At 40.5% G+C, this 14,554-nt stretch overlaps 1 protein-coding gene across 2 annotated transcripts in view; it reads left to right on the plus strand.

The window, feature by feature from the left end:
* Positions 1-12,676, plus strand: part of LOC135502517 (hemicentin-2-like) — an 82,205-nt gene extending 69,529 nt beyond the window's left edge. For both annotated transcript variants that reach the window (XM_064795430.1, XM_064795431.1), the window contains one exon: positions 8,806-12,676. In XM_064795430.1, coding sequence (XP_064651500.1) covers positions 8,806-8,844 — 39 coding nt within the window. In that variant the 3' untranslated portion in view covers positions 8,845-12,676. The remainder of the gene's footprint in view (positions 1-8,805) is intronic.
* The last annotated feature ends 1,878 nt before the right edge of the window (positions 12,677-14,554 follow it).

The following is a 14,554-nucleotide window of genomic DNA, read 5'->3' on the forward strand; positions in this document are numbered from 1 at the left end:
TCAAGTGTTGATGACGTCAAATGGCTTGCCATACATGTCCAATTATAAGGACTTTTCATGGGAGGACAACTTAAAATTAATCCAGCCAAACATCCCTTAATAAATGACACTGCTAGATGTCAAGCACCAAGTACCCTGTTTCATCATCCATCTAGCCAAAGAGCCCTTCAAATGACAGAGCTGCATACCAAGCGCCACCTAGCAGGAAGTACCCATCAAGCCAAAGAGCCTGTTACGTCATCCTTCCAGTCAAAGATCCCTTTAACTGACACAGGTGGATGACAAGCGCCACCTTGCGGGAAGTACCCTGTTATGTCAAGCGCCACCTAGCGAGTACCTTGTTACATCATCCATCCAGCCAAAGATCCCTTTAACTGACACAAGTGGATGACAAGCGCCACATAGCAGGAAGACCTAGTTATATTCCAGGTTTCCAGGTTTCCAACTTTCCAGGTTTCCAACTTTCCAACTTTCCGGAAAGTACAGGCAACCGGAGCTGAGCGACTTTTATTTAACACACAGGCTACAAATGATTTGAATGTGTTGTGGGTTTGAGTACACCTACCTGACCATAGAAATCATATTCTTAAGATTTTCCAGTTATGGGTGTAGGAGATAGAGAGGTTGGACTTTTTGTTAATGTTTTGCACTTGAACGGTAAGATTTAATAAACTCTATAAATGTATTACCAATAGATAGAAACATGCTGCCTCTGAGTGAGATTAGCTGGTTTTCAAATGCCCCCTTGATATATGACTTTTTAAATTGGTTTCTATCGAAATCAAGGCAAAATGCATTAAAAGTCATTTCGAACCACACTGCCACTTAAAAACAAAACAAAAATGCTTAATTATTGGTAATACATTGACAAATCCAACTATTCAAGATTTACCTGTACATTGGTGCTTGTGCTCGGCTCCTGTACCAGCTGTAGTAATTCAGCGTTTGTCATTTACGGTCAATCTTTCCTTCGATCTTCACCGATAAGTGTTGTCTTCAGCCTGAGTAAAGTTGTAGATTTTACTTCTAAACATAAGGTTTTTGGAACTCTGGTGATTGTCTTTATCTTTCTAACAGTAGTCCAAAATGTTTTATTTCGACATATCTTTGTTTTCCTTTGAGAAAAAGTCCCTTTGTCTGTCTATCATTGCCTTCATGTCTTTCTTTGTTGTACCATGGTGATCGTCTTTAAACTTTATATTATCCCTTGAGACACGTACGAAAGAAATGTTCGTATTAAGTGATATTCAAAATTATTCCAAAACCCTTCAAATAGTCCTCAAAAATGTATGAAGGAAGCACAGCTTTTCTGTTGCAACTTATTTATCACACCGACGGTATATGAATGAAAGAGAAAATGGCCACTCTGGCGAATGGATTGTCCATGCTTGCCGAGTATCAGGCAGGCTTACAGCTTGTCGTGTTGGCCTGTCCTAGGAAAGGAAAAAGTTATTCACTTTTAGAGCTGTCACACTTTGACGCATAGCTAAACTTATACCAACTCTTGTGAATTGGTGCACGCTGATATGAATTTGCAATAGGTTTGGTATAAGTTGTACAAATTAAAGCGTATTAAGCACAATGCAAATGTTAAATGAGATTTTATTCTTCATTCAAAACGACCAAAATCAATAGGGTTAATTATTTCATGAAAACATCTCAAAAATTGAAAACGTTATGAGTGGTCAAAGTTAAAGATTCGGCAAGGCTCATTAAAAATGGGACTGCTAGATTATGATATGATATGATGTCATAACTTGTACTCCAATTTAATGACATATTTAATTCTTAAAATACTGGCAACATACGTCACATACAATTATTAAATACCAGGGTCAGTTGCACAATGCTTATCCCCATACACACATCAGGGTCCCTCGAGTAAACCGATGATTATTCGCAGAATGAGGCGGAATATTCCAAATCATTTTTCCTTGCAACTCGATCACTTTTGATTCAGAAAACAATCATCGCATCTTACGCACACTCCCTTATTGGCTGAAATTCCTAACACTGAGGCGAACACTGCGAAATATGTTCTTATTACAAGAACATGTAAGATCCTGTCAGACGTGTTGATTCTCCCATGCGATCGAAAAAAATTCTGGAATCTCGATGAGCTCTCTCCGTATAATCAATCTAGTCATGATTCTGATCTGATTCATCTCTGTTGCATTGCATATTATAGGTCTTCATATAACCCTTCCTTAAATCACCATATAAATAGCGAAGAAAACTTTTTCTTTGGGAACATTTAAGGCTGTTTCACCGGCACTAATGAAGTTCGGTGGTGAGGTTCTGTGCTGCGGACTGTCGAATCGGTTGGAATAAGGAATTATAGAGCAGTCTATTGAGAACAGACAGTGCACATGGCGGTGTCCCATTTGAATACACCCAGTTTGCGTACATTCCTGAGTTTGTACATACTGTACAGATGATGCTTTGATCCACTGTGCAGGCTCTGCAATATCGCAAGACACAGCTCGCACTCGTGTCATCTGCACCCTGCAAACAAGTGATTTTCATCGCAACGGCTTGCAATATTGGCTGCGATTGATGATACAAATACCACTCGTAACTTGATCATTGCAGGGCGCAGCTAGCGATTAGATTATCGCAATCGAGACATTTTTCCGCCTTGCGGATCGCATGATCGCAGGTCGCAACAACAAAAACCGCCCGTTTGAAGGACGCTTTCGGTTAATAATTTGAAATTGGGAAGGATTTTATAACTGTATGTTTATCATGAAATTGTTTGCAATCTTATGAACTATTATATGTTATTCATATTTTTTTAATTCGTACAAGATTATGTACACTTTACAAAAGCAGGTTTTCACAAAATCTTTTAATATCATTGGACATAATAGATACCATTTATTGCCATACTGGCGCAAATCCTTCAGATTCTTTAAATACAAGTCAGCAAATCCTCCATATTCTTTAATACAAGTCAGCTCCTTTTTTTGTCTGATTTGGGCCCTATTGTGTGACCTAAGTTGGTCGCAATTTCCTCAGAGAAGAGACGTTTGTTGTTCAATAGTATGAATTCATCTAGCTCTGGCTCATTACTAAATGTTAGAAAATGACTTTTTGTAACATTAAATAACACATGATATTGGTCTGAAAATTCATCACATACTAGAGCAGGAGCCAGAGGGGTCGAGGGTAGCTGAAAAGCTAACCAATTTTGTTAAGTATTTTGATATTCTATACATATCCGAGCATATAGAAATGTACGTCTGGCTGGTCAGTTGTGGTGGGTGTGGCCGTGGGGTGCACTGAAAGGCTGCCAAAAAATAAGCTAGATTAGCTCATCAGCTAACTGATTAAAATCAACTCCAACATGTTCGGTGTACCCCACGGTATCTTGAAATGTCACTGCCAGACATTTTCAGTGGTGGGATACCCTTGCCAGACTTACATAACTGCCACCCCAAAAGTGACCTAGGTTAGCTGAAAAGCTAACCAGACAAAATTTGCTGGAAAATGTTCGTTATGACCCCATGTACCATGAATGGCCACTGCCAGACTTTTTTAGTGGTGGGTTATCCCTGCCAAACACACCCAAAAACCCCGCCCTCAAAAGTGACCTAGATTAGCTGAAAAGCTAACCAGAAAAAACTTGCTGGAAAATGTTCGTTATGACCCTTCATATCATGAATGACCACTGCCAGACATTTTCTGTGGTGGAGTACCCTTGCCAGACACGCCCAAAAGCCCCGCCCTCAAAAATGACCTAGATTAGCTGAAAAGCTAACCAGAAAAAACTTGCTGGAAAATGTTCGTTATGACCCCCCCCCCCCCCCACATCATGCATGACCACTGCCAGACATTTTCTGTGGTGGAGTACCCTTGCCAGACACGCCCAAAAGCCCCGCCCTCAAAAATGACCTAGATTAGCTGAAAAGCTAACCAGAAAAAACTTTCCATTTAACCTGAACTTACTGATTTGTGTACAATATGACAAGAAACTTGGCAATTCGGGGGCAGCACCTCTTCTTGATTAGGAGTTTGAATAACTTTACATATTACGAATGCCTTAGAGGAGTCAAGTAATATGGCATCTACAGGAGAGCCACGCCTGTTATAATAGTTAATTGACTGCTACTCTCCCAGCGTTTCTATTATAGTCAAACACTGCTGGGTCTAGTGGCCTACAACGTTCGTAGACACTTTCCTCATGGTCATTTCTAATGAATGGTATGGGCTTCGCCCAAGTTGCACCACGTCCACAAATATTCTGACTCGGATTTTGGTTGAGAGCAGTATCCTGATTAGGATCCTGGTCATGTTCATTTTGTTGGGTAGTACTATAACTAGTAGTAGGCCTTGGATGAGTGGAATTTTTGAAGGGGTTGATGCATGTGCAAAAGGAGTGTATCCACTCTCCTTTGTTCACATTTGCAGACGATCAATTTGACCCAATTTTTCCATTAGTTTCTAACTTTTGGCATAGTCTAATCAATTTTTGAAATAATTAAGGCAGAAGACGCAATTTAAGACAAAAAAAGAAATTTATTCTACTGTCGAAGGAGAAATTATTGCAAGAATTTGTTTTGAAATTCGCGCCGTTCCGCGGTATCCAAGGAGGGAAACTCCAAATATGACGACACACTGAAGTAACTTCGTGCCGTTTGATACAGCCGTTTGATCCGGAAAATATCACACGGTCGTATTGCACGCTTTGCAACGGCAAAAAATCTATAGAAATGTTCAAATAAAGTTGTTTTGCCGAGTATGAAATCTGTTTTAGCGATGTTCAACCGATAGATCATTAAATAATCTTGGGTTTGGTATGATTTTCTGCCACTCTTTTGCTCAAATGTTATTTTGACATTTGTTTTTGCAAAACCTCGATGGATTCTCTGCATGTAATAGATGCCTACCCAGCAGTAGCGCTGTATATTCTAGATTTGAACTGAGCCAATTGGTAGTAGCACAGTCATGTCCAAACTGCATGTATTCAGCCATCCTCAAAAACAAGGGTCAGTACTGTTGTAAGCTTCTCCTCTCACACACATCAGGGTCCCTCGAGTAAACCGATGATTATTCGCGGGATGAGGCGGAATCTGCCAAATCTTTTTTCCTTGCAACTCGATCATTTTTACTTCAGAAAACAATCGTCGCATCTTACGCACACTCTCTTATTGGCTGAAATTCCTAACACTGAGTTGAACACTGCAATATGTGTTCTTATTACAAATACTTGTAATATCCTGTCAGATGTGTTTGTCCTCCCCTTACTATCGGAGCAAAGTATCGGTAAATACAAAAGCAACAGTTTTAGTTATCATGAAGACAAAGAATGATCAAAACAAATTTTAGTAACTAGAAAGAGATTTGCAATTTATTCGAAACGGTTTCTGAGATACAAGTTTGTGCATATTTCCCCGAGCGGCAGGAGATGTTGTGACGTAGGAGAACAGCCGTTAATCCCGTTAGTAGCTAATGGTTATGCGCAGGGGGGGGGGGGGGTCTGTAGAGCAAGAAATACGAAATCAAGAAATGAAATAGAAATAGAGCGTTGATCGGAGGCGGATTCTGGCTTGCAGATATTGGGTTGCATGAAAACCAGAACTTGAGCGGGTCAGCGAATTCTGGTCTGCAGTTTCCTCATTTCACAAGACGGTTGGCATGGAATTGGTCCATACTGCAAGAGCAGACAAAGGGTATGAAAGTAGAAGATATTTTAGTTTAGCATACCTCCATAATAGAGAGGTTCTACTGTACCATATTTAATCAAGAGCAGACCAAGGGCCTGGAAGTCGAAGATATTTTAGTCCATCGTTCATTTTTTTTCAAGAGCGGACAAAGGGATGAACAAGGAAAACCCAATGCCCAAATGCCGTCTATGCTGATTCCACTTTCTATAAACACCAATTTCTATTTCGTTTTTATTTCATTTTTATTAAATTTCTTGAATTCTTATTTCTTGCTTTACAGATGCCCTAGGCTGGGCAATGGCTCGAAATAAGTGTCGAGTAAAATGCATTGAATCTGAGGATGATATTCAGTTCTCATGTCTCATATAATCATTTGGTTATCTCGACCGTCCAGTTACCCATTGACTCAGAACTAAGTAGGGCTTATTCTTTGCTCTAGAACACACAGATGAAACAGCTATGACCTTTCCAAGAGTCGAATCTACGACCTCCTGAGTTTGAGCCCGGTGCTCTTCCCTCCATCCTGTCTCTGCCACAACTCTCAAATTGTAGTACTAGTGAAATGTTCACAAATAGATAGCCTAATGGTTTATCTGATCCCAAAACTGTCATCTGCATTTATTACACAACAGTGACAGCAAAAGTTATTTCAACTATTGCTGGCTAACGATAGAAGATAAGGACATTTATGCTGCACGTACAGTTACCACATAGGCAAGCACTCTAGGTTATGCCATACACAATGTCATTCTCGGTAAGAGGGTAACTAGTAATAGAAAACACAGTGAGTCTATCCAAGGTATTTGCAGGGTGTTTGGAGCTTTTGCGAATGCCCCTTTAAGCCGCCGATTTTCCGCTAAATCCCACAAAAATTCCACTAAGCGAGCCCACCCCGGCTCCTACTAGCAGCCACAAATGCGAATATCCGAGCGTGACACAGTCTGTTTTTCTATTACTACAAACTTTCCACTTTTTAAGAAATATATTTTGCTAAATTTTCAGCAACCCAAAACACCAAAAAATTAAGAGTAAATCACTATTTCTAAATCTAACAGCGTAATAATACACTTCGCTCAGAAAATTAGACCAAAAATTTTACCACTAAGCCAGCACCTTACAAATCGAATAGCTGATCCCCAAGACCCCTCATACAACTATTGAAAGCTCAATACCGAAATGGCTCCGATAACACACTAAATTCGAAACTTACCACGCCATTGAATCCATAATAAAATTGCTACATCTAACATCGAACAGCACACAGCCATCTGCCTACGCCCAATCTCATTAATCAATTAAATTCCCGAGCTAAAAGCTGATATGCGCAGAAATAATAAATTATTTTATTCGCGTCAATCTGCGCGTGAAAAAAAAAAGAATAATTTTCTCGTCGATTTCAAAGTACATGTAACTCGGAATATTCGAGCCCCGTAGTTAATGCACTATACGATGGGTCATCAAACAAGTTTTATCATCGTCGGAAGTGAAGTCTGAGTATCGGGCACGTGTAGTAGTAGCATAGACATGTTTGATAGTCGCTCGACCCATTGATGCACTAATTAATAAGGTTTACCTCACCCTAAAGGCAGAATTAATTTTCTGAAGACAAATTAAAAAAGCTATCTCACTGTAAAAATGAGCTCATCCTTCTGATTTCTAAATCTGACTCCCAGGGCATAAAAACTTGGCATGATTGCCAATCCACATTCAGGTGCCCATCTGTCTCAAGACGCCCTGATTTCTCCCTGATCCGCCCCATACTTTCGCAGTTCGCGGTGTTTGACAACTCTGACCACATAGTTGTTGAAGGGATGAGAACAACAATTTTTTTAATAATTTCAGTAGTTTTTTTGACTAAATAAAAGGCGGCGCTGTTGGTCCGTGAGAAATGTATCATTATTCTCAAATAATAGCACCTTCACTCCGAAATTCTTGAATGGCCGACATCATTTGTATAATTGCCTGAGTTCAACACAGTCAAAAACAGCAACAATGGGCTTAACATTTTCGCAGACCCTGATAACCTAATAGAGTTATCCGCTGAAGAAAACAGTTCTAAAATTCCAGAATTATTCTCCCGTGCACAATAGAATTCTATTGTGTATCCATTGTGTGAGGGAAAATAATTCTGGGCCACCCTGTAGTGAAATAGCTTACCGGCGCCTGGGCTACCTATGACGTCACGAATAGCCTAAGAAAGTTTCTAATCGGTTTGCCTCACAGCGCCTGTAGCTACCGGAGTTTTCATTCCTCTATGCCTCTTGGCATTTGGCTTATCCTTCCACGCCAGCAGACTTTCGATTCGGTCGGCCCAGAAATACAGCCACGGCATTAGAGAAAGCTGTGTGGTCTTGTGTTCACGGTGGTGTAGCCTGGGGGAAATCACTCCTCATTGACCGCCTCATTACCACTGACATTTAGAGCATGGCAGTACACTATTGAGACATACATTGTATTCTCATGATAAAAAATACTAGCACCGTCTTCAATACAGTTTGTAGGATATACTTACTCTGTGGAAGAGAACTACTCACTTGCTGCTGATAATGGCAGAAGTAAAACACACAGGGTTGGGCAATTTACAGGGAAAATGAGACATATTTATTATCAGTCTGAAAAATAGTGTGTTTGTCAAAGATTAAGTTATCTAGTATTTACCGTAGTTAGTCCTTCCGTCGATCTTCACCGATTCGCGTTGTCTTATGCCTGAATGCAGGCTGCTCGGGAACTTGGGAGGCCTGCCTTAAGGGCTACCTAATATCAAGATAAGATCATCTGGTATCTTGAAAACGTATTTTCCAGGGTAATAACTATAGATGCATTTTGAGATAATTTGGGAAAATCCCAGTTGGAAATGAAAAAAATGAAGAAATAATTATGTGGAATGTTACTGACTACCAGTTGACATGGTTGGTTCCAAATAGATATTCAGCAATTCTATTGTGACCTACCTATGCAATTGGTGGGTACCCCTAAAGCACAAAGTTGGTCACTTAAGTTAACCTTTAAAAGTGGTCTGTAATTTAGGGTTGATCTGTAGATATTCAGTTCACCACACAATCTATCAGAGACCATCGGGGACCATAGTTACTTAAATCTTCTTATCTCATTTCTTATTGACCTCTCTTGTCTCTTTCAGCGTTCGCTTAGTAATCAGTCCACGCTTTTGGCAGAATAGTCATTCCCAGATGCTTTCGAACTCGAGTGACATGAAGGCGACCTGACGTAACCGCGCCTGTACAAAATAACAAGAATACAGCAGTTGCAATTTGCCATGTTAAGTATTTGACGCTTAAAAGTATGTTTCAACCACTCTCAGCACCAAAAACTACTCGCTAACCTTGTCTGTCAGTTACCTTCCGTCCATGATCAACCGAATTGGCAGTGTACACATATCACCAATCTTGGAGCATTGTCAATTACGTATTACTGTCGATATCAAGATAATTTTTCATCTCCTTCGTTGATACATATCATAGCGTTTTTTCCTGCACTATGTTCGATCACTATCATTTTGGATGTTAGCAACTTGTCTCGCAGAGCTTTGTTTAATAACAAAAAGGCGGGAGTCTTGCCTGAAGATTTCTGTGAATCTATACACCATCAACATCATTGGCAGCAATATTTGCCATGTTTTGCCTATTGTATGAGTTGCACGCTTTTCTTAGATGACTGAAAGGACGCTCAAACTCGACTTTTCTCTGATGTATCAATCATGGTCAAAATCGATCAACGTCTATCTTTTTTCATCTGAAAATTAGAGTTTGCTTGACATGTTTGATCAATGTAGTGTGGGGTATTTATTTTACCAAGTTGAAGTAAATGGTGATTTGTATTTTTCCATTGTACCACATAAACCTATATTGTATTCATACTTTTATAGAGGCACTGAATTGTGCTGCTTTCAATGTACATTTTACTCTATTATGTGGACCGGCTGGGAGTTATGTAACAAGTAAAGGCCCACAGCGCTGTAAGGGGTCCAGGCAAGTGGGCGTGAACCTATATGCGTATGTTCATTTGTATTGATGTGTATTTTGTAGTTTCATATTCATGCCTGATAAACCACAGATTGTACGATCAGTATTTGTCAGACTGTAATTACGATAATGTACATTTTGCACAGGCATGTAGGTATCATAGTGCGCTAAAGATTGATGGGGGTCAGATGGGATGATATTCCTTGGAGATAAAAGGTGTGTCGCTCAGTAGCTGATTTTTAGAAATATGGTAGGCCTTGTTTGACCCTACATGTATATACATATGCGAAGGTAGTTGGGCAGGACTTGAGTTTTTGATTAGCCCCTTGCCTCCCCATAGTTTGGTGAGTTTTGGAATATATTAGTACCATATGTCAAGGTGTCTCGCTTTTCGGGGATATAAGTCTACTTTTGACCACTCTGTAGTAATGTGGCAATTGCATCGTCACATGATATCCAAGTTTCATTTAATTTTAGAAGGTTATTGGTTAACTGTGACATACAGTATGGGAATTTAAAGGCAATGACGGCTTCAGATCATGATTTCTGTGATATTGGTAAACTTGATAAGTATTTGGACATTCAATTATTCAAGAGTCGACCCATGGACCGATCTAACTCTGGCAAATGTAAGGTTGATCATGGTCACCACCTTTAATAGAGCCGAAATAAATATACAATACACCGATAATAAAACAGGACACAATGCTATTTTAGCCTGAAAAGAAAGAGCAATTAGATTCGCTCAGGTCCACTTAATTTGGCTTTTGTAAGTTTTAAAGAGACCAAAATAAACAAATAAAGGAAACGTTCCATGCTGCACCATGCAAAACTTAAATGAACCAAACCGAATGAGACTATGTGAATAATATTATATTTTATTCCATAAACATATTTGATCGAATCCTGCAGTGAGTAGTATTGTACATTTGATCTATCAGTTCAGGTTTAAAACGTTTATTTGGCTTGTTTAGTTTGGCTTGTTTCATTTGGCTCGTTTCAACATTTACATACTACCAACATTAGCCTAACACTGACAGTTCATATACACAGTATGTTTAGCGTTCAGAAGTTGGGTCATTGTTTTATGCAAACTCGCCACAGGTGCACGGTTATCGGATTGTAAGACAACGAAGTTATTAAAGCGAACTAAATGTAGATGGGAGTCATGGATGGTGTGGATCTATTTTTGAGATTAAGGTGGTATAGTCTGGGGGTATAGTTGAATTTTAGGGATATTATTTTTGTATTTTCGGCCTTATGCTTCGATATTTGAGCATGACATGGTTTCAGTACCTAGTTGTATGACATTTGGAACATCAGTATCATTTTTAGCTCAGCTGACAAAGTCAGCGGAGCTAGTCAAATAGCTATTCGTGTGGTGTCCGTCCTTCCTTATATCCATCCATCTGTAGACAAATTGGGCATTTTGTAACCGTAAGACCTAGGCACATCAAATCTGGCTTAAAGGAAGAACATCATATGCTGCAGACCATAATATGCTGCAGACAGAAAATTGATCGTGTTTTCGACTTAAATTCTTCTCACCAGAGGGCCATAGCCGTAAAATGCAAAGACATTTTTTGTCGCTTTACTCTTATAGATAGAGGCTTGAAATAAAGTTGAGGAAGTATGTATACAAGTAGGTTTTGATATGAAATTGGATTAGTTTTGATTGATACTACCAGTTGAAGTTACTGAGCAAAATCTCTGTTGACTTAGTTAACTTGATTTGAATTTCCCGCTCTTTTTTAACTCCGAAGGTTGTGGGTTTGATCCCACCTCAGGGTAACTTTTTTTCCTTTTTTCCCATTTCCGATTTTCTTTTTTCCTTTTTAATTTGGCAGGCGGCCATCTTGGAAATCACATTTTGCCAGTTCAAATCCTTTTGCTGTAGCTAGAGTGACTAAATGGTGGGCGTATCTGAAAGTCTCCATTATGTATATCATTTTCGATTTGACCTACTCTTCATGGTCATAGGGCTCAAGCTCTTATACTTTACTTATACGAAGTACGTTTTGGCATTATTTGTCAAATAGTCTTTTTACTTTGGTATATATGCGTGATAGGCACATCAATATCTTAGCAATATCGAGGCTGAAAAAGACCTACCAGGTGCTTTCCATGTTTTGTACTTTGTGCCCGTGTATTTCAGCTGAGCGCCTGTACCTTGGGCCTCTTTTTGGTCAGATATGAAGACTTTGATTTAGATTTTCATTAACTCTACCTCTAGCCCCTCTGTTGCAATGCGGCAATTGCATCGTCTTATACTTGACTAACCTTATTGCCAGGATATTCATATTGGTTTAAAGTCTGCTGAATAGGCTCAAGCAATGAGGTTTGCCAAGTCTGTCATGGGAGGTAGCCCAAACCTGAAAATGATTTTCCTAGAGACAATGCTTTGGGCGACTAAGCATGAGATGTAGCCTAATCCTCCCCTTGGCCGAATGCAAGCACAGCTTAGCATCAGAGGTAGTCCAAATCCTCTTAGAAATAGCCTAACTTCGGATGAATGTTTACGTTTTGGTGAGGCTATCTAATGAGGTGCTTGTGATTGCAGGCCTCGGGTGTGAGCCTGTTGGAGCCCAATCTAGGTAAAAAGGGCTACAGGTAAAAAAGGATACAGGTAAAAAAAACGTTTTACCTGTCTGATCAGTTGACCGGCTGTAAGGCCGTCTATTGAGTTGTATGTTTGGTTGTGACTCTGTCTGATCAGTTGACCGGCTGTAAGACCGTCGCTTGAGTTGACTGGTTGGTTTGGACTATGCAGGTAAAAAAAACCCTTTTTACGTGTAGCCTTTTTTACTGGTCCTTGCCGTAGCCATTTTTTACCGGCCCATCCTACGGTTTGCGCTTTGTTCGCGAAGGGTTAATCATGCCGCAATTGTGAAAGGAAACTTAAGAAAGGTATCAAAATTGTGTGGTGTTTTGGTCGGAGTTATGATGCTGTAGATATGCGTGATGTAAATAATTACGGTAAACATTTCATGTACATCATTGTTTTGCTCAGTTTATAGTAATAAAACTTATTGATATATGACATTTTAGTTGTCTGTTTCTGAGACTATTAGTTGGACAGGATTGGTTTCAAATCAGCGATGATTTTGGGTTGTGACATTATTGCCTTTGATGAACTAGCTGGTGTTATTGATATTTGGAGCCGCCCCATTTATGGTTGTGACGTTGTCTTTGTCTGTTTTATTGGTAACGCCTTACCGCTCAAACTTACTGGCACTCCGTTACACAAGTTTTAGGTTAGAAATTAACTGAGTCCGAATTTTGTAAGGAATTGAAGGATACATGGAGATTGCATATTATGCACAGTCTCTTGTTTACACAGTTGACTTGCTGGTTATCAATTGGAATTGACCGGCTCCAAGGCTGTCTCTTGAATTAACTAGATGGTTGCGAATATCTTCTTAAAGTTACCAATGACATACTCACATCCTTGGATGTAGGACATGAGGGTCTCTTGGTGTTACTCGATCTTTCTGCGGCCTTTGATACGGTTGACCACACCATTCTGCTTGGCAGACTCCAGGAGAGGATAGGACTCTCGGACACTGCCCTGCACTGGTTCAGCTCATATCTCGAGGACAGACAACTTTCTGTGTGTATACAGGGTTTTACGTCAGCTGCTGTGTCACTGGAGTATGGAGTGCCGCAAGGGTCTGTGTTGGGCCCAGTACTTTTCACGATATATACAATTCCATTGGGAGACGTCATGAATAGAGCATGCATTCCATATCAATTGTACGCTGATGATAATCAGTTGTTGACTTCTGCTCGATGTGGTGACAACGCCCAGTGTAGCGCCATGGTTGCCTCCACGGAGGGTGGAATAGGCCATATCCAGTCTTGGCTGTCAACAAATTGGCTCTGTCTTAATGCCCCAAAAACGGACATGGTCAATTTTGTGTCAACGCGTCGACAGGGATCCATTCCCAGTATCAGTATCAGCGGAGTTCAGATTCCAAAATCTGAATGCGTTAAGGACCTGGGAGTGTGGCTCGATGAGGGAATGACTATGCAGACTCAAGTGAAAATGACATGCAAAGCTGCCTATGCCAGCCTCTACAAAATTGGGAGGATAAGGAAATACCTAGATCGTCACTCAGTAGTAAGGCTTGTGCACGCATTGGTTGTCTCCCGACTAGACACTAACAATGCCATACTCTATGGTCTACCAGATAAGACCCTGGCTCCTTTGCAACGTGTGCTAAATTCCGCTGCTAGGCTTGTTTGTCGCCGCAGGAAATTTGACAGCATCACCCCACTGCTCCGCGAGCTCCATTGGCTTCCTGTCAAGGCAAGAGTCGTTTACAAAGTTCTGACTCTTGTACACAAGACAGTAGTGAGCAGTGGGGGTCCGATGTACCTGTCAGATTTGCTGGTGGCGACAAGCGGCTGTACGAGGTCCACCACGTTCAAGGCGCTTAAAATCAAAAGAAGTAAGTCCAGGTATGGTGACCGCAGCTTCTCATGCTGTGGCCCATACCTGTGGAACAAACTTCCTGTTTCCGTCAGGGCTCTACCAGAAACATCATTTAAGAGGCAACTCAAAACTACCTTGTTTGAGGACTATTTAGGGGGGGTGGCGCCTTGAGCGTGGTGGACCACGGAAAGGCGCCCAATATAAGTTTTTCAATTCATTCATTCATTCATCTCTGATGGGCTGGCCGACTAAAATGTTGTCTCTTGATTTGACTGGCTGGGTGTGAATCTCTCTGATGGGATGACCGGCTCCCAGGCTGTCTCTTCAGTTGGCTGGATGGGTGTGAATAACTGATGAGTTGACTGGCTGTAACGCTGTCTCTTGAGTTAACTGGATGGTTGTTAAACTGTTAGATTAGTTGACTGCCTGGGACGTTGTTTCTTGAGTTGACTGGCTGGGTGTGAATCTAACTG

The sequence above is a fragment of the Lineus longissimus genome, chromosome 18, assembly GCF_910592395.1.
Source record: "Lineus longissimus chromosome 18, tnLinLong1.2, whole genome shotgun sequence".
Lineage (NCBI taxonomy): Eukaryota > Metazoa > Nemertea > Pilidiophora > Heteronemertea > Lineidae > Lineus > Lineus longissimus.